Source organism: Sander vitreus, chromosome 22 (genome assembly GCF_031162955.1).
Source record: "Sander vitreus isolate 19-12246 chromosome 22, sanVit1, whole genome shotgun sequence".
Taxonomy (NCBI): domain Eukaryota; kingdom Metazoa; phylum Chordata; class Actinopteri; order Perciformes; family Percidae; genus Sander; species Sander vitreus.
Genome location: NC_135876.1, coordinates 13,474,531 through 13,501,713, shown reverse-complemented (window position 1 = coordinate 13,501,713; position 27,183 = coordinate 13,474,531). Strand labels below are relative to the sequence as shown.

Sequence of the window (27,183 nt, the reverse complement as noted above, 5' to 3'; positions counted from 1 at the left end):
TAATCCCCCCAAGGAGTCACCTGTGAACAGTTAGACTTGGGAGAATGGGGCCACTTTTGCTGGCAGTGCCCCACAGAGGAGGAAGATCTGGTTTAAATTAATGTATTTTTGACCAAAGCCAGTTACCAGGTAAGATGGCAACAGTCAGTCAACAGCCTTTACTGGAAGTGCATGTTACTGTTCTGTAGATGAACCAGTGGCAATGAATGACAGAAATCATACACATATCATATCACTAGACTATTATAATAGCTACTTTAGACACAAAATAAGGTTTGAAGATTATAGAGACATATAAAACAAATAAGTGTAACAAGGTCACTGCAGCGCTGTGGAGATAGGTCTGGAAATGCAAGACTAAGGTAACTGTTAAATCACTATTGAGTACAGTAAACAATAACAGTCTCTGCAGGAATATTACAGAAGTGGGTGTTTTTGATGGGTAATACCGACTTTCTGCGCGTTTTAGAGTTTAACTTGCATAAAATTGGAGAAAATAAATGTCTGCCTCTAAGCCTAGGCCGAGGTCTTGCCATGACCGAGTGGGCAGTTTCCAACCTTTGGAGAGGCGTGGTCAGGGGCGGCACTCTCGAAGCGCAGCCAAGTTGAGGATAAACTGTGGATAAGTGACGCTTTAGCGGCTTTAGTGCAAGAATCCTGAAAGAAGAAAGACCCGCTCTCTCTCTTCTCAAACGGAGTGAAGCGGCCACATCTCATCTTTTGATTTGTGTCATATGGCAGCCAGCGACAGTCCCCGCCGCTCCACCTGAGCTCTGCAACTTAGCTACTTTGAAGGCGGACTTTTTTTCTTCTTCTGCTGCTGAAGTTTTCTTACAGCCAGATCTAGATCTCTGTCAGGATCTCAAGAAGCGGGCTGCATTCCAATTCATTAAAGGTAAATTATTTCCAAAGTCAACATTAAATCACACCACTCCATTTCTATTTCAATATGTATTACTCTTCACGTTTTCCATTAGGTATTGGCACGTTATATCAGCTTCTGTCAGCATTGCAGCATGCATACCAAAATGTTCAACTAAAGATATGTATGCATATAGATACAGTAATGTGAATGCATTAGCTGTGCAGCATTCTGTGCACGTGACTACATGTATTACAGCCGTACTGCTTAATGTGATTTGAGATGCAGTATTTATTTTGAACAGCTCCCAAGCTGTCTTTCCTTTTATTTATTAAGGAAAAAGTTGTAAAATCTTAAAGGAGTAGTGATTTCTTTAATCCACACTTCACTAGTCATTCTCAGTCTGCCAGCTTTACCCCAATGAACTCCATGAGGTTACCCGTGGCACTGCACCAAACCAAGTGTCTACAAGCCAATCCTCTGTCCTCACCAAGTTCAATATTTACCCAAGTTATTCAGCAAATTTGATACAGAACACCAGTTCCAATCCATCCAATAATCCTGTTTTTCTCTCTCCTTTCGGCTCCTTTGCCAGCTCGCACTGTCGACAAAGAAGAGTGTCTTTCTGTGTCCTCATCCACCCTGCCTGAGTTTGAGAGGATCACTACGATCACTGTCTCCAGCACTTATCCAGGATGAGGCATGTATCTCTGCACTGGCTGAGGGGCGTGTCCCTGCTCCTGCTGCTTCAGACGGCCACTTCCATGGTGATGCTTCCAAACTCCACGGACTGGGGGCAAATTCTGGACAAGTATATGGACGAGGAGGGGGACTGGTGGGAGGCCAAGCAGAGGGGGAAGAGGGCCATTACAGACAGTGACGCTCAGCTCATCCTGGACCTTCACAACAAGCTCAGAGGCCAGGTTTACCCTCCGTCAGCCAACATGGAGTACATGGTAGGTGGATGGAGGGAGGATGTTTTGTCCGATGAGATTGATTCCCATGAAGAAGTGCATTTATACTTCATGCAGTTATATGTAACACATGTGTTGACCCCATTCTGAACTCCCTAAAAGTCTTGCACACTTGTGGATCATATAGCTTAGTGAACTGACCCAGTCACCAGACCGGCTGGCAATTGTCCCTCTTGGCTCACACACAAGCAGCATGCCAGCATCTAAGCACCTTCACACATGAGCCCCTCCCCTCACACACACAAGTCTGTACCCATGTGACTTTGGTTGTTTTGTCAGCAGAAAAGAATTCCACCAACTTGCCAATGATCACATTACTACTGCGTTTTTTTTTACTGATGCTAAGAGATTTGTTTGACTTTATCCTTTGGCCATCACATGTGTGTACAGTGCCAGATCACTTTTCACAGTGCAATTAGAATCAGAGCACGGCACTGGGGCTTGTTTTACCAGCTGTCAACCCCCTACTAAACACACACACACACACACACACACACACACACACACACACACACACAGGCACACCACTCTTTCTGAAAGTCAGTGCTCCACAGTCCTGGAACTTTTCCAAATGCACTACATGTGTAGGCACTGCTTGACCGCCACAGTACATTGCCACCAACAGTACTTAAGAAGGTTAAAAATCAATACAGTGTGCAGAAAGTAATGAGGTTTTATCATCCTTTCATCTTCACTTAAAGCACTATGGAACAAAAGGCAGTATTATTCAATGGTAAAGGCAAATAAACAGTTCCTGCTGGGGGCAATTGCTGGACTGTGTAATTGTATAATTGAGAGGTTGGACTTGAGGACCCCTTGTGTGTGTGTGTGTGTGTGTGTGTGTGTGTGTGTGTGTGTGTGTGTGTGTGTGTGTGTGTGTGTGTGTGCATGTACGTGTGTGAAAGCACCACTCTGCCTGGCAGGCTTCTGGTTGAGGCACACTGTAGTGGGGAAATGCTGAGCCAGCAGCACACAGCTCATTTTCTACTGTCTCCTGTTACAGTTGGCTGTTTTTTTTTTTTTTTTTTTTTTTTTAGCTCCAGGGGCACCCAGGGGTGAAATATAGATAGGCATGCAACAAGAGGACGTGAGATGAGAGGAAGAGAGTTGAAGCTAGCAAAGACTACTGCAGGTAAATACAAATAGAGGTGTAAAAATGATATAGGAGAGTTGCACATGAGAGGCAATGAGAGACAGATGGAGGGAGAATAAAATGGGTGTCAAAAATAATTGAAAAGAAGACAGGAGGATGAGAGTAAGGCAAGAGTAAAATAAAGCTGGAGACATTTGGAAGGAGCACAATGTAAAAAAGAGACAATGACTTGTAAGAATACTAGCTGAAATCTTATTTGCAGTTCTGTAGATGTCAATCTCTTTCAGATGTTCAGGTCACATATGTACTGTAAAGTGGATTTTCAGGGATTTTTAGAGCTTTATTTTGAAAGGGGCTCCATATATCTCAGATTTTCCTTGTGCCTGTGTTGAACTGCTGTCACCTTTCAGAAGCCTCACAGCTTCACTGTACTGGAACACTTCATGGACATGCTCCTCTGCTCATCCCAACACACTCATGCATGCAGATGAACACAAACACACACACACACACACACACACACACACACACACACACACACACACACACACAGCCATTTACCCATCAGCTTTGTTATTGTCTGCCATTGTATTAAACCTTAACCCGGCTGACCCTCTATGGCAAGCATCACAGAGACTCAGAGATAACATCAATTCAAATCTCTCTCTTTCCTCCCCCCTTCATCTGTTTCCTTTTCTTGCCCTCTCTCTTTCTCTGCCTCCATCTCTTTTATTCCTGTGGCTCCGTTCCCATTCTGTCATTATCCAACACAGAGGCCCAAAAAATTCCCCGGATAAGCATTCACACTCCGTAGCGATCCCCAAAGCTTCAATGCACCTTCAGTAGGCAGGACAGCGGTTCTGTCTCTCACTCAAATGTTGACCCACAGGTATAAACAGAGAAGTATCAGTGTTTGAAGCGCTGCTAGACAAACAGATGGCATCTTGGGAGAAAGGGCCGACCGACCTTGATGTTTAACTTGGCTTTGCTGGGCTGCACTCAGGTGTGAATGGCGATGATGTTAGCAGTTAAATAAAAAGCTATATCGACAGTTTTCTGTCTGGGATGAGTCAGTTAAGTTGTGCTGCAAGCGTAATCCATTTTAATTTATTATTGGATAATGTGGCTGTCCAATCAGACAATAATTAAGTTCTAGACTAATACATTTGCCTTGAATTAACTTTAAGATGTTTAATTATGGTATGTGTACAAGCGTGTGAAACAGTGTTAAGAGAATAGTTAGAATCATGACATTGCCAAATACAAAGTAATTATTAGGACTGTCAAACGATAAAATTTTTCTTAATCGATATTAATCGCTGAATTTCTATAGTTAATCGCGATTAATCGCATGTTTTATCACATGATTAAAATTCTATTATTTTGCATTTCAGAACTGTTTTTAAGTACATAGTAACAATGGAAAGCCATTCTTACCAGTGTATCTTGATTGGGAATCAAATGAATGCAAAGAAAATGACTTTATGATTTGTATTTGTTTATATTTATTTACTGTAAACAAAAGAAAAATGTGTGAATCTGTCATTATTGCACAATTCAGAACATGCCAACCGTAGTACGTCTTTAAGACCCTAGTCTTCTACGATGCTGACAGGTCTGCAGTTAGTTGCCACCCATTTTGAAAGAGCTGTAGTATTTTTTGGGGATTTGGTTTAATCCAAAGGTCGGCAAGTAGCATTCTCCAAAATAGTGCTTTGCCTGAGCCCGCTAGCATCAACCTGAGTCACGTTAACTGTACTACTATGCTTAGCTCGTAGGTGGTAGCTCAAGCTTGACGTGCTTCAGTGATATTTTAATTCGGCTTTACACAATGTGCATATGGCTTTCGACTTGTCTACTGAGCTGTCCGGGAGTTTCGGAAAATAAAAAGCACCATTCAGAATTGTGTTGCTGCTGTCTTTCTCCATCATGCCTGCAGCCTGCAGCAGCAGGATGTGTTACGAGGAAGTATGGCAGCTTGATGATAAGTCAAAATAGTAAAGAGTAGTAAAATAGTAGCCTAGCTAGATTGTAGTGATTTTAGAACAGTTAAGGGGCGTTGTTAGGCATGACGCGAAGCCGAGTGAAGTGTAAAATAAATTAATAAATGGCGGCATGCGATTAATGTGATTCAAAAAATGAACGTGTTATGCTTGGCCCTTAATTGCATCGCGATTAACATGTTAATGCTGACAGCCCTAGTAATTATCAGACTCAAGGTTAAGAAAGATTAAGAAAAGCAGTCCAAACATCTTTTGTCCCTGCAAATGTCTGCAGTTTCTCCTGCAGATGACCTCAGAGTTCACAGGCCAGCTGAGAGATTGAATCTCTACAGTGTGTGCCGGGCTATCCAAAACAAGTGCTCAAAACTGGCTTTTCAAGACGTAGTCTGATAAATGGAAGTATAATGCCAGGATAAGCCTGGCAAAGGGCAAAGCTACAAGGTGGAAGGTGCCCTTTCACAACAAGAACAACCTCTGAGCTAGCAAGCTAACATTACACCTTATTATAAACTTTGACAAAAATTTTAATCGTGCAAAAACGCAAGCCAGCTTCGTCCTTTTGGTGAATGATTGTAAGGATTTACAAAGGATATGTTTACGTCATTTACTCTCTAACTGGGACGTTTCGATACCGATGGGTGGGGATTGCTTTGGACGAAGTACACGGCGATACACTGGTAAGAGTAAAATGAACATGTATCCAGCTAATTTAAATAGCTCACGTTACTGTATTGTGTGAACAATTAGCTTAGTTTAATATTTTATGTGGCGTTTCTTTTGCAGGTGCAAATGTGTCACCAAAACAAGTTCCTTTCCAAGACTATTTTGCAGAGGCACCATCGCTGCATCCGGAACATAGCGCCACCCAAGACGATTGTGATTGGTTTAAAGAAATGCAAACAACCCAGAGTAATTTTTTCCTCCTATCTCAGAATGTATCTGTGGTGTAGCCAGACCTTACTCCACAGCGCTGTGGAGAAAGGTCTGGCAATGCGAGATTACTCTAGATAAAGAGCAGCAGCTGAATACAATAGTATGAAAGAATTACGCTCCAGTCCACATCCAAGATCATGTTCCAATGAAGCCAAAAGCATAATACTATCACAAAATAGCAAAGATGCCACCGTAATGTCACGAAGCTGGACATTCTCTGGGCCTCACCTGCACCGGCTGTAACCTGTCCACGAATAGCACAAACAGAAGAGGCAATTAGGCACATCCTTGTGGGAGTCCAGTGTCCACACTGAACCTGCTTGATGTAATGCCAAGAATTTAGCTCTTGCTCCAAATGCACTTATAAAGAATGGCCTGCAATAGCACCTTCCACGAATACTTCAGGGAGCGTGGTCATAAAAGTTTGCTGATATGCAAAACACATGTAAATGAAATTATCAAATTCCAATGATCCCACAAATATATGTGAAACTGTATGCCCAGAAGGAAAATCTCCCAATGTCAGACCCAATCAAAATAACAGGCTAACCCAACCATTTAACTGTATGGCTCACTTATGATGTCCATTAAGTGAGACAGCTTCCTGTTCAAGTCAAGCCTATAATAATTGTCTATGCTGTTCTGGTCAAACTATGTTCCTGTAATAACCTTCGAAGATCATGGTATTTGCTGGTTGACAAATTTCAGACAATGGTCAGCCCCAGGATGTCTGATGTGAGTTGATGTGGGCTGGAATGCAAAGCATGAAACACTGTCTTTGCCTCCCTGTCTTCTCTCTAACACCTTCACTTTCTTTAAGTCCCATATCATGTATGTTTCTCTGCATGCACCATCGATTATTAACAGCAAATCTAAACTTGCAAAGGAAGTACACCGCTATACACTTTGGAATGCAACCAGATGACCAAGGAAGAGAAAAAAAACCTGGCCGCAAATGAAGTGTTAAGCGAAATACACAATGCTGTGTGCACTGTACTGAAAGACTTTAGCAGAGGAGGTGTTTTTCTTTAAGGGCCCCAGCAGAAGTGTGGTCAGGGTGGGTGGGGGTTGAAGTGTATGTGTGTGTATGTGTGTGTGTGTGTGTGTGTGTGTGTGTGTGTGTGTGTGTGTGTGTGGGGGGGGTTATGAGGCCTCTCCTGCTGGGCTAACTGTGCAAACAACAGCAGCTTGACAAGCCGGCTGCACTCTGCACCAGATGCAACAGTTGAAAAATATGTGTGTCTCGGTCAACACTTTCTCTGCCTGCTTTCTTTGCAAGTTTGAGGACGATGGAATGGAGCAAGTGAGAGAGTTTTGGTCACTTTTTGGCTTGCAACCTTCTGTAGTTGTGGCCACAGCTAAATGTTTTCAGACCCATAACCGTTCATTAATGGTCAAAAACATTGGCTCAAGCATAGAACGTCCTATGTGCTGTGGTTTGCAGATCGTTTGCCAGTTACCACAGCTCAGTGAAATGTGTCTGCTCATCATCAGTGAAAACATTGATTATTTTTTCGTGCAAGGTCACTTGTCGAAAAAATTTAAGGGGTATAAGATGTGGATAGAAATGTAAGGTTATAACTGAATTTCTTCTTTCTGCTGTCTTCCATTATTGATGATGACTACGCTTAAATCTCTTTAATGTTTCTGTTTCAGAATCGTGAGCTATTGTAGTGGCAAAAAGGGATAACCAGGGGAAAAAACAAAACAGATATGACAATTACATTTACTTGCTCCCTGCCAACAGAGGTCATTTCTGAGCAGAGATAGAGTTTCAGGTAAACACATTCTCCTTCCTGTTTTAGCGCTGGCTCTGTCAGTCATCATTTGGCCTTACTGTGCAAGACAGACCACAGGCAACTCCAGATGAGGTTGCTGTAACATGAATACATTCCCTCTTTGCAAGGGAAGAGATGAATGAAACATATACTCCACACCTCCGACAGTTTATTTGTTCTATATGCCAGTTATGTAACATTTCTACGAGGCTTTGTGTTAAAATCTGACATAACACACTGTAATCATGGAAGAGTGAGCCAATATTACTTTGGTGTTGATTTAAAAAAAATACGTCCTCTCAACAGCTAGCTGGATTCCCAGAAAGAGCTGGTCAGAGTTAATAGTTAATTTGCAGCGCTGCCAGACATCCTGTTGTTAGGTAGGTGTGTGTTTCGGGAGTAATGCAGAGAACAGCAGTTGTTTCTGGTGGAACTGAAAGTGGGTGACGGACGATGGAGAAGGAGGCGGTGGTGGAAACAGGGGAGTTATTTTAGTGACTGGTATTGGATGAGATTTCAGTGAGGGTAAGCTATGACTTCCAGGGCCCAATGTGTGAAATGTGAAAACTTCTGACACCTCCGCTGGTATACTAATGCTAACGCACACAAACACACACTTATGCACACACACACACACACACACACGCGCAAACTAATTGACTTTTTTTGTAGAAACCTGTTAGATATCCTACACTGAAGGTGAAAGTGAAGGTGTGCAATTAAAGGAACATACAGTGTCCTTCAGAGGAATTACAGCTGCTGGTGTTATTCTAACATTTTTTTATGGTAGAATGTAGGTCAGCAGAAAGAGGAAAGACACTCTTTGCATTCCCAGAAAACCCCAGAATGGGAATATGATCCCTTAGTATCCAACCAGAGCCAAACTTAACTAATGGCAATTCAGAAAGAGGTAAAGTGAAACAAAAGCTTGCACCCAGACATCTCACCAGAGACATATGGAAGGTATTACTTAAGGAAAAACAGCTTTTGCATTTTTTGAATAACACCCGATCCTATGGGAAAACCCATCTGGGGAAAATCAGCTGAGCAGCAATAAGAGAGTCAAAAAGCTCTTTATACAGCAGCAGCAACACATCAACACAGTGCTGCACGTAGTTTAGAGATCAGTGCAGCTCCTAGTCCCTATTACTTATCATGACATATGATAAGTAATCCTTGTTCAGTATGTTTTTGACTACCACCTAATATCATTGACAAGTGAACAAACCCTATAAGGCAGTGAATATCTCCAGTTTCACATTAGCCATCCAATGATGTGACTTTGCTATATCTTATGGCCCATTAGAAGCAATATTTTAGCAACTTTGGGTTGCCCTGGGTCGGTTTATTTCCACTTCTCATCAAATATAATGCTGAAAACAACTTTGTATTGTTTTTCCATCTCATCTCCTGTGCAGGTGTGGGACACAGAGTTGGAGCGTACGGCAGAGGAGTGGGCAGAGACCTGTCTATGGGAGCACGGACCTGCCAGTTTACTGCCACAGATTGGACAGAACCTGGGAGCACACTGGGGAAGGTAAACAATACTTAATTCTGTGCAGTTTCTGCATATAGATGTTTATTTGATCAAAGATTGAGGCTAAAAAATTGTCTTCCTAAAAACATTTAAGAATGTAACATGAAAGACACCAAGCAGCCCCTTGACGTTTTCGTCATGTTGAGGAATGACTGACGGGAGGCTTGCATCTAATTCTGTGTTGCTTATTATTGTACATGGATAGGAACAGAATTTAAGTATAATGTGCAGTCCCTCCAGGATTTCACGGCCTTTTTATTTAGATTGTTGCGGCCCAAAGTGCCTGATTTTGCGGAAACTTTTGTAAAAAATTTCGATAAAAGTTGCGATGTCTTTTGTATTTCTGTTGCAATGAAGTTGTGAGAGACAGTGAAAATCTTCTTTAAAAATAAAAAAGAAACTTGTTTCAGGGAGAATAAAACTACTTTGGGCTGAGTTTTCCTAGTAACCTTACCAAAAATGCTCAGGATGCTGCAAATGTTGGTATAATATGAAAATGGCTGGTAAAAAATTATAATTTATTGAATGAATCAAATTTAAACATGTGTCAGTGGCTTGTTGATCTTTACATTGTTAATTGTTAATTTCCTATCCTGGCTTGGCCAGGGACACACATTCATACGGTTTGATAAAGTACTTATTGTACTTTAAGTTGTCATTGCACTCACTTTTCTTTTGTGTGCGCGCGTCAGTCGCGGTGGGGAACTGAGCAGCAGCCCTGCCCGCTGCAGAGAGCCGACAGGATTGAAACAGCAGCAGCTTTCAGCGACTTTAGAGTGAAAAAACGTTACAGCGTACATTGATGTCTTTCGCAGTGGTGATTGGTCAAAATTGCAAGTCACACCGAATTCACGGTGATTGGCTGAATTTGCGTTAATTGTTGCGATCGCAACATCCTGGAGGGAGTGAATGTGATATTACAAATTCACTAACATGAAAATGTGTACCAGGATAGGAACAAAATATATGTACTGGTCAGTCAAACAGTTAGCTAGCCGCACTTGGCTCATACAGTTATTTTTAATCGTTAAGAATAGTCTTTTAACTAGGCTACTTTAGAAGTTATTTGAGTAAGCTTTAGTTTAGCACAACTTCTAGCTAGCTTTTTTGCCAAGTGCACTGTTTTACTTTATATAATTACTTTACCAATTTAGCACCGTAAAATCCATAAAAACCCACTTGTTACACTCCCCATAAAACCTCAACATATAATTTTTACATTTCTAGATGTGTACGGATTAAACAAACAATATATCATGTGTTAATGAGCTTTAGATTATCACAACTGCTAGCTAGCTTGTTTGCCAAGTACACTGTCTTAGTTTTTCTGACCAATTTAACACCATCAAATGCATTAAATCTACAATTTAAACAGCATGCAATTAGTCATTTTAACATTTTTATTTGTGTACAGATTAAACAAACAATAGCCTATATTATAGTAAATTAGCTAGTTTTAGATTAGCACAACTGCTAATTAGCTGGCTTGCCAAGTGCAGTTTGCTTTATATGACTAATTTAGCACCGTAAAACACACTATCTCCACTCATTACATTTTTTGTATAATTTCTGTAAGTCCCAACACTAATTTGTTTACACAGATGACATTAATATGAATTTACTACATTTGTTACATATGTTCTTTTGTTTGCTCATTTGTTCACTTAGTCCCCCATAGAGCACCTGAAAACAGCAGTGCTTTACATAAGAGACTCTTGATCCACATCTAATCAAATCACTTCACAGTCAAGATGTCCGCTTGATTCTAATCAGGTTAACTAACAACACCTGGTGCCAAATCAGTGTCAAGCCTTGGTCACTGCAAATTATTCAGAGAGCATGAATGTTTTATTGCCATCTAGAAGCTTAAGATGTGTTTACTTTGCTGTGGTAACCAATTGTTGCAAACTACAGATGGTAACTACATATGTTGAATAGCTGACTTTAGTGTAACTAAACTTCTTGAGTCTTGAGTCACCTTGTCATAGCCGACGCTTAGACTGGGACAAAAACGAAAGACACACGAATAAACTAACAAATAAAGTAATGTTTTAATTAACACAAAATAACCAAAACAAATCAAACAAACAGATGGGAGGAATCTGTAAATCTTTCCATATTGTAGGGAGTGGATGAGTGAAAATGTGCTGCATGTGTGTTATGCTGTAAAAACAAGGGCCAAGGAACCAAAAGCCTCAACACAGATGTATGTTGTGTGGGTAGGTCTGCCCTCACAGGACTGGCTGCTGCTCTGCATTGGGCACTCCAGGCCCAGGTGTGTCACATGTTGCTGATTACTCTCCAACAGGTTTGCAGCCCCAGACAGAAAGCAAAGCACCAGCAGTTGAAGTTATGATGTGCTTGCTACATGTTGCATGTTATCTCTTTAGCTACCACCTGCATCTTGGAACACATTTTGAACAACAACGTAGTGGTTTTGTAAATAGTTTGGGGTGGCAGTAGCTCAGTCAGTGGGGAATTGGCTTGGTAACCGGAGGCTGGGCACTGCCGAGGTGCCCTTGAGCAAGCAACCCCCAACTGCTTGGGGTGTCTGTCCATGGGCAGCCCCCTTGCTTTGACATCTTTCCATCAATGCATGTGTACAGGTCCTGTTTGTGCATGTGTGTGTATTTTGTGTGTGTGTGTGTGTGTGTGTGTGTGTGTGTGTGTGTGTGTGCAATTTGAAAAAAATAATTTCACCCCAGGATCAATAAAGTGTCTTTTCCAAGAGCTGCTTTGTTTTCTACTATTAAACTGTATGGGTATCATATATGCATATAGGTTTTGGAATGTAGACTTGCAGTAAGCAGAAAAACAGCTGTGATGCATAATACCAACTCCCACACCAAAATAGCCAATATAAATGCTTTTTGGAACATTGTCATCAAAGGTACACTTACTCATCTCTCCAGGTATCGTCCACCCACATTCCATGTGCAGGCCTGGTATGATGAAGTCAAAGACTACACCTTCCCTTATCCTCAGGAGTGTAACCCCTATTGCCCCTTCAGATGCTCCGGCCCAGTTTGTACTCATTATACACAGGTAGCTAGGTCTGGATCATACCATTTATTTACCCTTTATCCTCTTGAGACTTCATCCTTAAGTGATTGAAGACTTAATACTCATTTTTCATGATCTGCCTTGTCATTCTTTCACAGCTGGTATGGGCCACCAGCAGTCGGATTGGCTGTGCCATCAACATGTGTTACAACATGAATGTGTGGGGACAGATTTGGGCCAAAGCCGTCTATCTTGTCTGCAACTATTCACCAAAGTAAGCATATTTGTTGCAAGAACTTTGATGTTCTTACACAACTGCATGATACACAGGTTGAAACATAATTTGTAATCATCTGCTCCTGAATTTTGAAGGTTTTTCACTCATGGTTGAAGTTTAAAATTGTCACACACAACGGGGTTAGTTAGTAGTGTGTGTTCTGTTCAATAAGCCTTGCTTGTTATATGACCTGAACAGGGGAAACTGGTGGGGGCATTCACCTTACAAACATGGGAACCCATGCTCTGCTTGTCCTCCCAGCTATGGAGGAGGTTGCAAGGACAACCTCTGCTACAAAGGTATGTGTGTGGAAAATAGAGAAAGACATAGTAAGGAAACCTGAGGGAAAATATGCTTACTATACCCTGCTTTTGTGACTTTACTTGAAGATGACAGCTCTAACCCTCCACAAGAGGAAACGGAAGAAAACAACTTCATTGAGCCGGAGGCCCCCCGTGCTCCACAGAAGCCCTGGTCTAGGGCCTCCAAGCCCAAGACTTCCAGTCTCCCCGCCCCAGCCCCCACCAAGCCCCCCACAGAGAACCTGCAGAAGAGTGAAGTGGTCAACACACAGCAGATGTGTAAGCTGCCATTTAACTGTTTATTCTGGATCTAGTTTCATCTCAAAATGGGGGGTGTCAGATCTGATTTAGGGTTGGGAGGTGCACAGAGTGGAAAGAAATATGGGGCATGATCTAAAAAGAATTTTTGGGGGGGGTTAAACCAGATAATTTAGTCTTGAAAAAGCAATAAGGAATAACAAGTGCAAAAAAAAGGCCTTGACCGGAAATGTTTTTCTTGCAATTTATCTTAAATTGCCTTGATGTTCTGTATCCTTTATCTGTCATCTCTCTGATTAACCCTGACAGTTTCTGAAGTGTACTTAATTTTGCAAGTCACTCTTTGGAGCAAAGAGGGGAGATCTATTTTAGCATGATCCCCCGAGTGTGTGTTTGCTTTTGGCCGGCTCAGAGGGGTTGAGGGGTGAAAGGGGCTCGGTGCGGTTTTTAAATGGCTTCCTCTTTGCAGTGAAACGGGCCTGTGCTTGTAAGCTGAGACGCTTCCTCTAGAATTGCTGACCACCCTGAACCTTGTTGCAGGAATTCTTCTCTATACAGTAGTTCTTGAAGCATCACAACAACAGTCCTCACTGGGTGTCACTCAACCCAGGCTTCTAGAAACTAGTCGTCTGCATCAGAGCTGCCACTTCATGCATGTTGGTTCCTGTACGAGCACTGAAAGGCCTTTATGTTTATGTTTTTCAGCTCAGCTTGTGACCTGTGACACTAAGCTTCGAGATCAGTGTAAAGGAACACCATGTAATAGGTATAGTTCAGATAAAAAATAACAATAAAAAAATGGAGTATACAGTTAATTTCACCTAATTTTCCCCATATTACTCTACAGATATGAATGTCCAGCTGGGTGTCTAGATGCTACAGGAAAAGTAATTGGAACAGTATACTATGAAATGGTGAGCCTCAGGCTGAGTAATCCAAATTATGAAGTCAACATTAAACCAATTAACAGTTGTTTCCTGTCAAAGTGTCCTTGAAGTGCTACTTGCTTACAACTGTGTCGACAAAAGGCCTTCAATATAAATTATGTTGTAAAATGTAAAATAACTATTTGCAGCAATCCAGTGTGTGCAGAGCTGGTCTACATGCTGGTGTCGTAGATAATGACGGAGGATGGATGGATGTAACAAGACAAGGCAGAAAGGACTTTTTCATTAAATCCAACAAGAACCGAGTCCAGTCTCTTGGGTGAGGCAATAATATTAGAAACATCACATCAAGAATGTATACTGATGATATTTGATAGCATTTGATTGGTAAAATATACTCACAATAAGTGAAAATAATCTAGTCTCATGTCAATGTTTTGTTTCCTCTTGACAGAAAATATCTGAGCGCTAATTCCTTCACAGTTTCCAAAGTAGCAGGTTAGTCTGACAATAATATGACACTGTAATTATGTATATGTAACATGTTGTAGGAAATTACTCATAATAAGCTGTGCTGCAACTATGTGTGTTGACTGTAATCTTTTCTTACAGTCAAAGCCATCACATGTGAAACGACAGTTGCACAGATGTGTTCATACCAAAAACCTGCAAAACATTGTCCAAGGTATGAACCTGAGTTTAAGTCTGCCTGCATGCATAAGTTGAGTTGTCCAGCTTTATGTAAGTGCAAGTCATCATTACCCATGTCCAACTGTTCTATTTTTAGGTTATACTGTCCAAGAAACTGTTTAGAAGAGAATCCTCACATATCCAGAGTCATCGGTACCAGAATATACTCTGATGTAAGTCCCTGTTTTTAAAGCTGAATTCACCACCAGGGTCATCATTTTTTTTATGAGGATTTCTAACATTACCTTTCCTCTTGCATACCTATGTAGAAGTCCAGTATATGCCGAGCAGCGGTCCACGCTGGAGTAATCAGGAGTGACGTGGGTGGTTACATCGATGTGATGCCAGTGGACAAGCGGAAACACTACATTGCCTCATACCAAAATGGCATTTTCTCAGAGAGGTATGTAATGCCTAAACCAGCCAAGCTGACCCAAGTGGCATATTGTATGTGTGTGCAAATTGTCATGTGCAATTTGTATGGAAAATACACACTTTTGAAAACGTTTAACTTTCAGGGATAATTGTGCAACAAATTACAGTAAAAGTACATTTACAGTAAAATGATCACTCCTATTGTGACAGCACTCAAGATAGTGGTACCTTGTATTGGTAGAACAACAGTTTAATGAACCACAAAAGACTACAAGATAAGACCACAAAATAATTTAATTTGAAAAGCTTATTTTTAGGCAACTGTCTAAATATATTAATGACTTCTCCCTCTTGACTCCAAATCAATCTGGATTTAGACCTAATCATTCCACAACAACAGCCCTTACAATATTTACCAATGATATCTTTTCTGCACAAGATAACAACAGGTCTACTGGTGCAATTTTTATTGACCTCACTAAGGCATTTGACATGGTCAATCATTATATTCTTTTTGATAAACTATATGCTATTGGTCTTTCCAAATCAGCTGTTCTCTGGTTTAATGCATATCTTCATTACAGACGTCAAAGCGTGTCTCTTAATGCTGCTCTCTCCCAGCCTAGAATAATTGAAACGGGTGTCCCTCAGGGTTCTTCCCTAGGGCCCCTTTTATTTTCCATTTTTATAAATGATCTACCACAAATATGTTTAGACTGCCAGATCCATTTATATGCAGATGACACAGTTATGTGTACATCTAAACATGACATATCTGAGATTCAAACCTCACTTCAATTTGATTTCAATCGTATTCAAACATGGTTTTCTTCTAATCTGCTTCTATTGAATAAAAAGAAGTGCTATAGCATGCTCTTTGCAACTAGATCTGCACTCCATAAGCAAAATAACTCTCTTGAGGTCAAATTCCTGGATGGTACACCTCTAGAGAATGTTGAGGAGTTTAAATATCTTGGCCTCTGGCTCGATTCCCGACTTACCTTCAGACTTCATATTGACTCTATCCTGAAAAAAATAAACTGTAGCTTAAGAATGTTATACCGCTCAATTAATTGTTTTCAAAACAGATTAGATTAAAAATGATTACTCAACTATTATTGCCTATAATTGATTATGCGGATATTGTTTATCAGAACACAGCTGCTATTTGCATATAAGCTGCAACTGCTTTCCTCATTCTTGATATTTCTATTTTTATTTATTTACTTTATTTTATTATTTATTTATTTTCATTATTATATTAGATTATTTTTTTTAATTCTTTTTTTCAACTGTATATTAATGACCTTAACTGTTTATTGTCTAATATTTAATGGTTTGAATGGGGAGGATATGGGTGGTTTTGGTGTGATGGAGAGCTTTGTCTTTTGTCTGACAGTATGTATGTATGTTTGAGTTATGTTTTTCTTGAGGTCTCCTCAAGTTGTTTTGTTAACTGTTTTGTCTAATTGTGAATGTATTGTATATGTTTGCCTTTAAGGACCCCCTCGAAAACGAGATGCTACATCTCAAGGGGTTATTCCTAATAAAGAATTTCATGTAATTTCAATAAAAGAGAATAAACAGAAAATAAAAAAGTGTAAAACAACAACAAAGAAATATTAGAGGGTGTTGCATACTATCATAAAATCCATTGTTTAGGGAGATTACTGGTCATATGTCAGTATTCTGTCTTACAACATGGTTGGAAAGTGAAGGGGTTAACTTGCTGGGGCTCAGAGAAAAGGAATGAGAATTTATTGGCTCTCAGGTAGAGAGAAATGTATCCAATCTGCCCTCCCTTGTGAACCTAATATTTTCAAGATGCAGGCAGTTTCTTATGCAGTGCACATGGGAGGGCGATTAACATGCTTCCAGTTTAAAATAATTAATTGTTTGGCAATTAGTGCAGAGAAGAGGAGTGCATCTTAATGTAGTTCTGGGAGGGGTTTGTTTTTGGTAGTAAGTCAGAAAGGGCAATCAGCAGACAAGGGTCTAAAGCTGAGTATAGCAGCTCAGATAAAGAAAACAAACAAACATGAATGCAAAGCATATGCATTGAGGAGGAGGGATCCTGCATCTAACACAAAGGGGATCAATATACGGCTACATTTAAGACCGCTTTAGCTTAGTCCAACCAATTTGGTGGATACACTTAGGATGGATAAGGTTGACAAAAGTGCATGTGGAGAAGGATGAATTCTGTATAAGCCCTCTTTCCATTCTTTTTGTCAGTCCATGCAGAATCGAGGCAACTTTATGTGGCCATTATAATCTGAGCACGGTCCAGGTAGGTTTAGGTGGAATATTCTGGAGTAGAAGCTTGTTTTAGCCTTGTTTAGAATATATTATCAGATCAGGCTTCAACAGAAGGTGTAGGCATTACTTCTTATATAAAATCACATCTAAATTGACTTCAGGTACAAAATGTTTAACTGTTCTAATACAGTAAGAGTTGGTCAACGATAATGGGAAACACTACTAATGGGAAACAGACTTTCTGACCTTTTACAGGGACCAAATCCTGAGGCTATAGTGATCATGTAGATCATTTACAGTAAGATGCTGAGAATATTTGCAAGTAAACCTATCACACCTGAAATATTTACAAGTTAACCCAACAGTTAACCCTTAACAATGTTACACTCATAGTCAAAGGCAGCGCTAAACAAGCTTATAGGATAAAGGATCTCAAGTAGGAAATAGCAGATTTGCAAATAAAGCACACCATTGTCGGCATAGAGGTACATCGTTGCTTAATTCACCCCATCAATTTACCATACCTTCTTCGAAGAGGAGGGGCAACAACCCTGTTTGTCGCCACTTGCTAACTCAGCAGGAAACGAGACCTCATTAGTTTGTACGATGGCAATTGGAATGTTAAGAAGCTTAAACCAGGCAATAAAATACCTACACAATTCAAATCTATGCAGAGTGTAAACATGTACCTCTCTAGGAGGTCATACAGCCCTTCTGCATCAAGAAGACTGAGAAGGTATGACTTTTGGATTAGGAGACAATTTAGCTTGTGATTGCCTAGGAAAATACTTTGCTGATGCTAATAAAGTGAGAGCATTTGTTGGATCCATGCTGTACCACTTTACAACAGCATTAAGGTCACAGTTCCGTACCAGCCTTGGTTTAAAGCTTAAGTGACCCACATACTGTATAGTAGGTTCTACTTTTTTAGAGATATTCAGTTGCACAAACTTGTTCTCTGGTCTGCAGAATGACTATTGTTAACATGACCTGTGTAGAGGACAAACACACACACAGCCTCGTTTATTCTATGGCCTTCCCTCTCTATTTCTGTCCACCCCTGTCTTCCCTTGCCACTCTCCACCACATTTATCTTTGTCACTTTGCTGAGATGCCTGACATCTGTTACTATCTGCCCATCATTTATCTGTCTGCTTTAACTTCACAACATGTCTGCCTCTGTTGGAATAACACATGAAGACCCCCTGTGTTTGTGTAGAAAAAGGGTGCTTTATCTGTTTTCTCAGGGAGCCTGACCCTCTGTTTGTGTCCTATCTGTCGTCAGAGTGTCAGACAACACACTGACATGGACATTTCTCCGTAAAAAAAACCTGAAGTCTATCTGTTTGTGTGTGCATGTCATGACTACGTCTCTCTCCAAAAGGCTGGGACATGTTCTGTATCTAACACATGCCGCACCCAGGCTGACTCTTCTCTCTTCTTTCTCTCTTCCCCTGCAGCCTTCAAAACCCTCCTGGAGGGAAGGCGTTCCGGGTGTTTGCTGTGATTTGAGTGCCCCAGAGGGCGGCTTCACCAAACAAAAAGCCCACTTGGGCGGTTGAATAGGCGAAATCAAGCCCAGTTGTCAAACTCAATGACTGAAATGTTTCTTGCTTTGCTACACTCCAGGGGTTGGAGGTCGTCTCCATGACAGCGTAAATCTAGCAACAAAAACTTGACACATACACAATGAGAAACTGTCCGTACTAACTTGCAGTGAGTTCTCAATTTGTTATCTTTAGCAAGAAATTATATTAACTGTAAATATCTCTGAATATTTTGTTGTGTATATTTGTAAATTCACTTGTTTTGTCTTTGTGCCATTACCTTGCCCTTTTAACAAATAGCTGTGTATGAATACAGATTATAGAAATCCTATGATATAACATTATAATGGCACTTAAGGATGAATATCATTTGTATTGTATTAAGTCTGGCACATTTTTACTGGTGCTCTGGAAAATGTTTGTGTCATAATTTGTAATTTTTTAATGATTGGCAAACAAATTGTTATGCATTTATTTTTATATGATAATGCTTTATATCAATATGATTTATAAAGGATGCTGCTATATGTTTTTTGTAATTGCCAGTGTGATGGATTTTTTATGTATGGTTATTTTTTCAGATAATGTGGTTTAGTTAAAACTCCCTGCAGGTCGGGAAGTACACACATTCCTCAGAGTTGTCATTCTCCAAATACAACCTATATGCCAGACTTCATTATGGATTGCATTTTACTGGATGTCGCTACTCCAAATACATTTTCTGGTCATATCTATTCCTCTCCCTTTGACAATGAAAAACAGAAGCAATCCTATGCAACAGTTTTATTTCATACAGTATGTAGCGGAGTGGTGTTTTTAATCACCAGATATATTTGCTCATATTTTTACCAGCTCTCAGCTTTCATTCAAGCTGTAATCAATATAATGGGCAATTAATTGTATTTTTGTCACTGTTTCTCTGTGCCTTATATATATTTTCCTACCTCAGGCTGTTAGGAAAAGTCCATTTTGCAATAAAATATTACAACCACCACAGTTCTTTCTCAGACATTTGCTTTTGGCATTTAAATCACTCAAAGTCAATGTAATAAAAGTAAAAACATTTTTACATTTTGATTATATACACTGATACATATACACTGCACACAGTTGATTGTATAATTGGCTTTTTATTATCATAATCAATACCTTTAAAACTAAACATCTATGGTGTTATATTAGATATTTGAAAACTCTTCATATATCTGCTTTTGAACCACTTGGATTTTCTGCTGTAAATCTGTGGTGGTTGTGGTGATAGGGCGGCGCTCATTCCTATTCTTGAAGATTTCTCATAAGTAAGAAACATGATCGTAACTCAGATGCATGTTTACGTTTGCTGATTTATCCCAACCTCAAACACCACCCTGCCTCAGACTCATTTCACCTCAAGCATTAGTCAAAGATAATTCTAGGATGAGTATTTTGAACTTGCAGACTTTGACAGAAAATCTTCTCTTGATAGTCTAAAAATGAAATAGACACATACATAACATGTCTTAAAATGATCATATATTGGCACTCTGAAACTTGGAGGCCATGACAACAGAAGGCTTTTAGTGGTCATGGAGCAGTCCATCTAATATGGATCTTAGTAGCCTCGTATTAAAGCTCCCAATCTGCTCTAAAACCTCATTGGCAATGAGTCATTTCACATTTGCTCTAACCCAATGGAAAAGCATGGAGAGCCAAAGATCATAGTACCTCTGAAGTGGTAGGTTTTGTGGGTTGGATGAAGATTGAACCCAATCACCTAGACTTCAAAATCCATTGCTCCCTTTGAAGAAGCCTGCACTACTGTCGTCGAAACCTCACTGGATGGGGTACCCCCATCCCCAATATCCATTCCGGTTATTTATTGAAACCTTGGAAAGCGGAAGCGTTTGATTTTAAATGTCCCAGCTTTCCTCTTAGGGTCCTTCACCAGGGAGCGCAGTCGTCACTCCTCATTTGTTTCTGAGCAGCAATGGAGGGAAATGACCAATCCGTAATGGGTTCCACCATATCCATGTCAGTTGTGACTCACGCTGCCAGTCTTGGTTATCTCCCAGACAAGTGCTACTAAATCTAACATGATGGGTTGAATACTGGCCTGCTGACACCAATGTGACCCAATATACTGTAAATGCAATTATTTTAAATTAATTTCTATGAATTTTATGGGTGTACATATGTGGGAATAGAAATAACATAAATCTGAATTGGCAGATTTAATTGCACATGTGGGAGAGTACATGCTACATGCACACTGACCCTCACAACATATGGAAAAGAACGTATTGGGGGTGAACCATGGGAAAAGGGAAATAACTGTGTGTGTGTGTGTGTGCGTGTGTGTGTGTGTGCGTGTGTGTGTGTGCAGAAGGTCGATAACTTATATTACTTCATTCAGACCTTTCAGTTGTCCAAAAGACAAACAACATCATGTTCAGATATGTATGTATGCTCACACATTTACACATGCATTCATTTACGTTCTGACACATCCTGTTTCCAGTAAACCCAATCACTTGTGATTGGCTGAGCTCTGCAGGAGAAGGGGCTGCGGAGTGATTGATAGGCAGTCCATGTGCACCCAGATCCTGTGAGAGAGAAGAGAGGCATACATCAGACAGGTGTCAAAATTCACAGCAGGGTGTCGTGATAGGTGACGTTCAGAGGCTCTGAAGAATGAAAGGCAAGGGGATGAGGAGGATAGAAAGTGGGCACAGAGAAAAGGGCAAAGAGATAAGTTGAATGCTCGAGAAAACAGCGTGAAGTTTTGATTCGCTGACACCTTCATGGGCATGACATTGGGATAGCATCTGCAGAATTTCTTCTCCTAAATTTTAGAGTTTATAAAAAACAATCAAACATGTTTCATTAAGTAAAGTTTTGCAGGAGCAGTTTTATAACATGGTTGGACACTGTTAATTGCATACTGTTAATTTAAATACTTTAAAATTAAGGAAGAGGTGCAACACATCAGTTGATGGTGATAGATTGTTGTGTGCCTTCATAAGTGACCCACCAGACAGACGAGGGCGCATTAGGATCAAACTGACAGAGCGACAGCCACAGGCCCATTAGGACCAAGGAGACTGAGTGCCGTGAAGACAGATGGGATGAAAGACAAGCTTGCAGCTCGTTTAAAATAAGGAAGGCCATTAATAACCTCCTCACTGTGCTCTGCTCAGCTGCAGTCTGGCGCTTCTTGCAGAGCTAAATGTGGCGCTGCATGGCAGCAGACTAGCAGACTCTGTCAAAGAGACCATATACACCTGAGAAGGAAAGAGAGAGAGGCAAGCAGACAGAGTTTGAATGTGCTTCTGCATTTATTTGTGCTGTACACACATATATATATATATATATATATATGTGTGTGTGTGTGTGTGTGTGTGTGTGTGTGTGTGTGTGTGTGTGTGTGTGTGTGTGTGTGTATTTGGGTTTAATTGTATTTTTTCACTTGCTCACCTGTTTGTTTATGTGCTATGTCTGTGCCGCCTGTCTCACTATGGTTGGATGGGAATCAGATAGCAGTGATGCAGTCAGGGAAGCCGTCAGCACCGAGGTGAAAAGTTATGGTTGCCAGTGGTAATGACTGTGTTCCTTCTTGTCAAACCTTTACTTTGGCAGATGAACAAAACATAAAATCTGACAGGGAGTGGGTTTTTCCCCTCATGATCCAAAAATATTACATGTTCATAGCCACACTGTGAATGTGTTTTTGCAAAAATGGAGTGGGTACTTTGGTGGAGAAAAAATAAGCTTTTCATGACTGGTAAGGTGACTCATATAATTATTGAGTTATTTTAGGCCTCTGTGCTTTTAAAACAAACCTCTGACAAATCTTAGACATTTGATTTATAATAACCATTCATTACCAACTGGCTCTCCTGTGACCAACCCACCCAACAACTTGACTGAAATTGAAAAACTTGTAAAATGCAGTCAAATTGATGCTCAAGACCATTCATTGGTGAATTCTAATGAAATACAAGATATTCTCAACTCAATCAGGGGTCAACAATGGATGACTGAAGATTTGTGAAATCTTATTATGTGTTCCTGCCTGTGCTCAAGCATGGAATAAAGGTTATCCTAAAAACTCTCAAAATGCAAATATATTTGTTACATGATTCCCTTATTGGACTATTTTACTGAGGTGTGAACAGTGTGACCTTTAACTGTCAAACCAATGGTTACCATCACGTGAATGTGCGAGCCTTAGTGGTGCACATTGAACCCTGGAACAAAATAGTGCCATCTGGAGAGTGCTGAAATAACAGCAGCTACGCTATGCGTGGTTCCTGGTTAATTGCAAGAGACTTTAACAGATCAAATACTCTTTTTACCCTTTTTCTTCAGTCCGACACAAATGAATGAGGCTTTCCAAGAGAAAAGGCTCCTTTGTTTTATAGGAAATAAAGAAACATCCGAGCTTTTGGTCCCGTGAGATTTTTATCACAGGTATATGTAGGAGTAGAAAACCCAATCAAGACCATCAGGAAATGTTATTCCTTCTAGATTATGCAAAACACAATAATGTGCATCTACATATTCACGTTAGTTGTCTCTCACTGTGTTCCTCCCTCTTGTACACAGGCATATCTGTATGCTGATGATGATGAACATACATTCATCTTACTTCTGTCGTGACAGGCAGGACGACAGCCGTATTTTCAAATGCTTTATTACCAAGATGAGAAAAAAACTGCACATAAAATGAATTATTGTCAACAATTTGCACACATAAGACACTAGCACTGACATTTGTTCCTGTATAAATGGATGTCAGTGAAGCAGTTTTATGCTCTGGATGCAGATGTGGGCCACATGTAAAAACCTTTCCAAAAACAGGCACTGTGGAGAAGGGAAAGTTGTGCTTACAGTACCTCTCCAGGAGGGGCTGGCTGCCTCCCAGACTGCACTGCTGTTAGATCTGCCCCTCAGAATAAATAATGACAAGTCCACATCATCTGGACACTTACAGAAACCAATTCATATCTCCTGTAAGTAGATATGGGGTGTAAGTCATATTGCCTGGATAAAATTTTAAGCCTGCCAGTTATCTCCGGTATAATTTATTAATGTTTCATAGCAGTCATTCACATTTCTACATTTCTAAGTGAGCTGTCTAAATGGGCGGAGGTTTCCTGTTTATCCTTTAGATGTGATTGCATAATTAATAGCAATCATAACAAAACTATAGCTCAGGAATGTGGCGTAAATCTTCACACACAAAGCCATGGATAATAGAGGAAATGGATTGAGTTTCAAAGAGCCCTGTCTATCCAAGGCGCAATCAGACGACCTGCGTGTAAAACAAACACTTGTTTGCAAAGGAAAGGTAAATAAATGTTGAGGAAGAACAGGAACAAAGTGTTAGATGCCTGGCAAGACTTCAAGGTACACTCTGAAAAGCTACATGCAGCACGGTTGAAGGTCATGGCCGCACAATAAGGCCATGAATGGTAGATTGGCACACACGCTCTTTTGCAGTCAGTCATTATACAAGAAAAAGGAAGTTGGAAAGTCTTGGGCCAAGGCCTAGAGGGCCCAGGGGTAGTGGGAGAAGAGCACAGCATGAAAAAACACATACAGTTCATAGTAAACTACATCAAAAGGAATCCCGGAATAAATTTGTTTTCAAGTTTTTGTACGAGTCAGCAAAAAATATTCTGTAGCTGCCTGCAACACATACAGGAGAGAGACAGACTTATGAGCAGTGGGCGATACACCAAACACAATTCTATTACAGAAGTGTGCTAGTGTATTTATGTTGGGATTATGGTCAGGGAGCAAAGAGTGCAAAATATAAAGAGCTGCAACGAATCAGGCGCTGGGGATGGGCCACAAAAATCACGGAGGAGGCTGTCCCCGGACTCTGACGTCATCACTGACCTTTGGTGTATTTACAGAGGAGGTTTGATTTTCACTTTTTTTCCATGCTCACACATGAGCCGTTGTGAAGCGGGCCCTGAAGGTAAAAGAGTAGCTTTGTCCCGATCTGGATGGTGAGCACTGGAGTCATGTGCTTCTGCCAATCCCGAAGAAGGGCCCACAAGCCACGGCCATTGAGTAAAGCACAAGCATCACCTGTTTTATATTAAATATGTCAGATTAAATAAGCAAGCCAATAACCTGCAGCTCTCAGGGCGCAGTTTTGGACAAATTTGACCCTCTGCTACTCTGATCATACTTGTTTAAGCTGTTTTCAAACTGAGTTGAGGGACAGGACAGATACTTTTTGCAAAGAAATCCATGAATTTAAGTCATGTTAAATGAGATGCATGGTGATGAAGAAGTCTTCTTCTGTATTTCAGTAACAAACCATAAAGCATCTTGGTATCTATTTGGGGTAATGCAACTTGTGTTAAATCACTTGCACTGAAACTGACAGATTTTTGTTTTTTCTGCAGCAAGATAAAGCGTCTGTTACACAACTCATATGTTGCTCATTCATCACCCTATTAAATTATCGAACAAGTATAGATATCTCATTATCATACAGTGGAAACATGAAGACATTTAAACAGCCCTTTCAAACTACTCCCCCTAATGCAGCAGACAATATTGCCCTCTACAGGGCATACATATTAGTCACGCTTGTCTATCTCCACTTTTTTTTTCAGGAGAGGCTGTGATGAGATAAAGAGACACAGCACCATGTGTTGATGAATGTATAATTACATAGTGTTAAGAGAGCTTGAGGATCAGGGGCTGTAGGGTGGCACTGTGAGATCAAGACCTTTGATTACACCCCCTTGGCATTTAGTATCTGCTTTGCTGTGGAGTCCTTTAGCAAAAATCCCTACTAGCTTCATGTCTGGTCTTCTGTAGCAACTGTCTGTGGTTGACTGTCACAGTGGAGGGCTGTGGAGAGATAAGTCAAACAGGATCCCAGTCTTACAACTTCAAATGAATGTGTTGACAAAATAATGTTATAATAATATATAAATAATGTTTTAATAATGATTATAATTATTAAAAAATAATAAATATAAATAAATAAAAAGATATTATTAAATAAAATATGAATGACAAAATGATTTTGAAGCCTGATTAATAACAAAAAAAGAGAGGGGAGAACATAATTCATTAAGTGTCTCTGACTATGATGATTAAAATGAATGAGATGGTCACATGAAGGACCTGGTCAGTGATCCAAGACCAGTCACTCTTTCATTTAGAAAGGTAATGAATTCAGCCTCTGGTCTCCAAATTGGCTGCGCTGCATGAAATTAAAGAATAGGAAGGAAAAACAGGCATCTCATCACTCTTGTGGGAGCGCAGGGAGGCACCTATTTTACTTCTCTGTCTTCCAAGAGGAGCTGAATGTGATGAACTGTGGATTCAGCCTCCCCCCTGTCGTTTTCTATGAGAAACGCCACAGCAGCAGAACACATCTCTGGAGATCCAACCCGGGGTTCAGCCTCACTATGACATAAAATGGACCCCAATTTAAGACACAAAGACTGGGTCAAACCAGCAGGAGGTATAGCCTTTCCCTGAGAATGAGATATCCCTTTTCTATTCATCATGTGCCTGTCTTCTTCCTATTTTTGTATTTTCCCCTCTGCTTCACCCTGATCTGTCTGCATCTCTTTCCTGTTTTCCCTCACTCACTTTCCTCACCATTCATCCTCCCCCATTACCATAATGATCATTAGCGTACCTACACAGTTTACTTCTAAAGTTAATTTTCCGATACGTGCTCATTTACAATTATAAATCTTCTTTGAATGCAAATTTTCACTTAATCTAATTGTAGATAAGCCAGGATTTAAAAACGGACAATCATGAAAAGGTGTATCTGGTTGACCGCCTTGCAAATGAATTTGCACAAGCAGACACGCTGCCGCAAATTAAATCTTATCTTCAACTCTTCTGATAACATTTTTGGTTAATTTGGTTTTGCGAGGAACCCCTTGTAATAGGCTTATACTCTTTACTCATACGCTCATCTGTGATTGAAGTAAAGGACCCTCTCGAATTGCCCACTCTCACAACTCACCTTCTAGAGAAGGACAGAAAGGCCCTCCAACCACTTCTACTTCTAGCTGTTATGGAGTAAATCACAAACATGTCATGGCCTGATCCTCTGGGACTACACACAACCTTTGCTGTCCTATACTGTGTGACTAACCAATGTCCTCCTTGGATGGCCAAGGACCCACTGAGCCCAGAACAGCCCACATCTCTTATTCAGAGAAATGGGCTTTTTTTCTCACTCTCACTTTCCGCACAAGCTTTTTTTTTTCTTCCTCTAGGCATTGACATTTAATCAAACCCAAATCCCATTGTGCCTATTAACATATCAGGCTGATACGGGTTGCTATAAAATGCTGGAGTACAGGATCCCGGAGCAGAACATTACCATAACTCTGCCTGTGTGATCTCTATTTTCTCTCCTCCACCCACAT

At 40.4% G+C, this 27,183-nt stretch overlaps 1 protein-coding gene across 1 annotated transcript; it reads left to right on the top strand.

Moving 5' to 3' along the window:
- The first annotated feature begins 619 nt into the window (after positions 1-619).
- On the top strand, positions 620-19,770 carry LOC144537319 (cysteine-rich secretory protein LCCL domain-containing 1-like). The gene is made up of 15 exons (XM_078280967.1): positions 620-895; positions 1,458-1,818; positions 9,062-9,180; positions 12,093-12,225; positions 12,342-12,457; positions 12,659-12,759; positions 12,850-13,041; positions 13,726-13,786; positions 13,868-13,934; positions 14,096-14,226; positions 14,362-14,405; positions 14,520-14,592; positions 14,695-14,770; positions 14,867-15,000; positions 18,692-19,770. Exons 2-15 carry the CDS (start codon positions 1,558-1,560, stop codon positions 18,741-18,743), a joined length of 1,560 nt encoding a protein of 519 aa, XP_078137093.1. The 5' UTR covers positions 620-895; positions 1,458-1,557; the 3' UTR covers positions 18,744-19,770.
- The last annotated feature ends 7,413 nt before the right edge of the window (positions 19,771-27,183 follow it).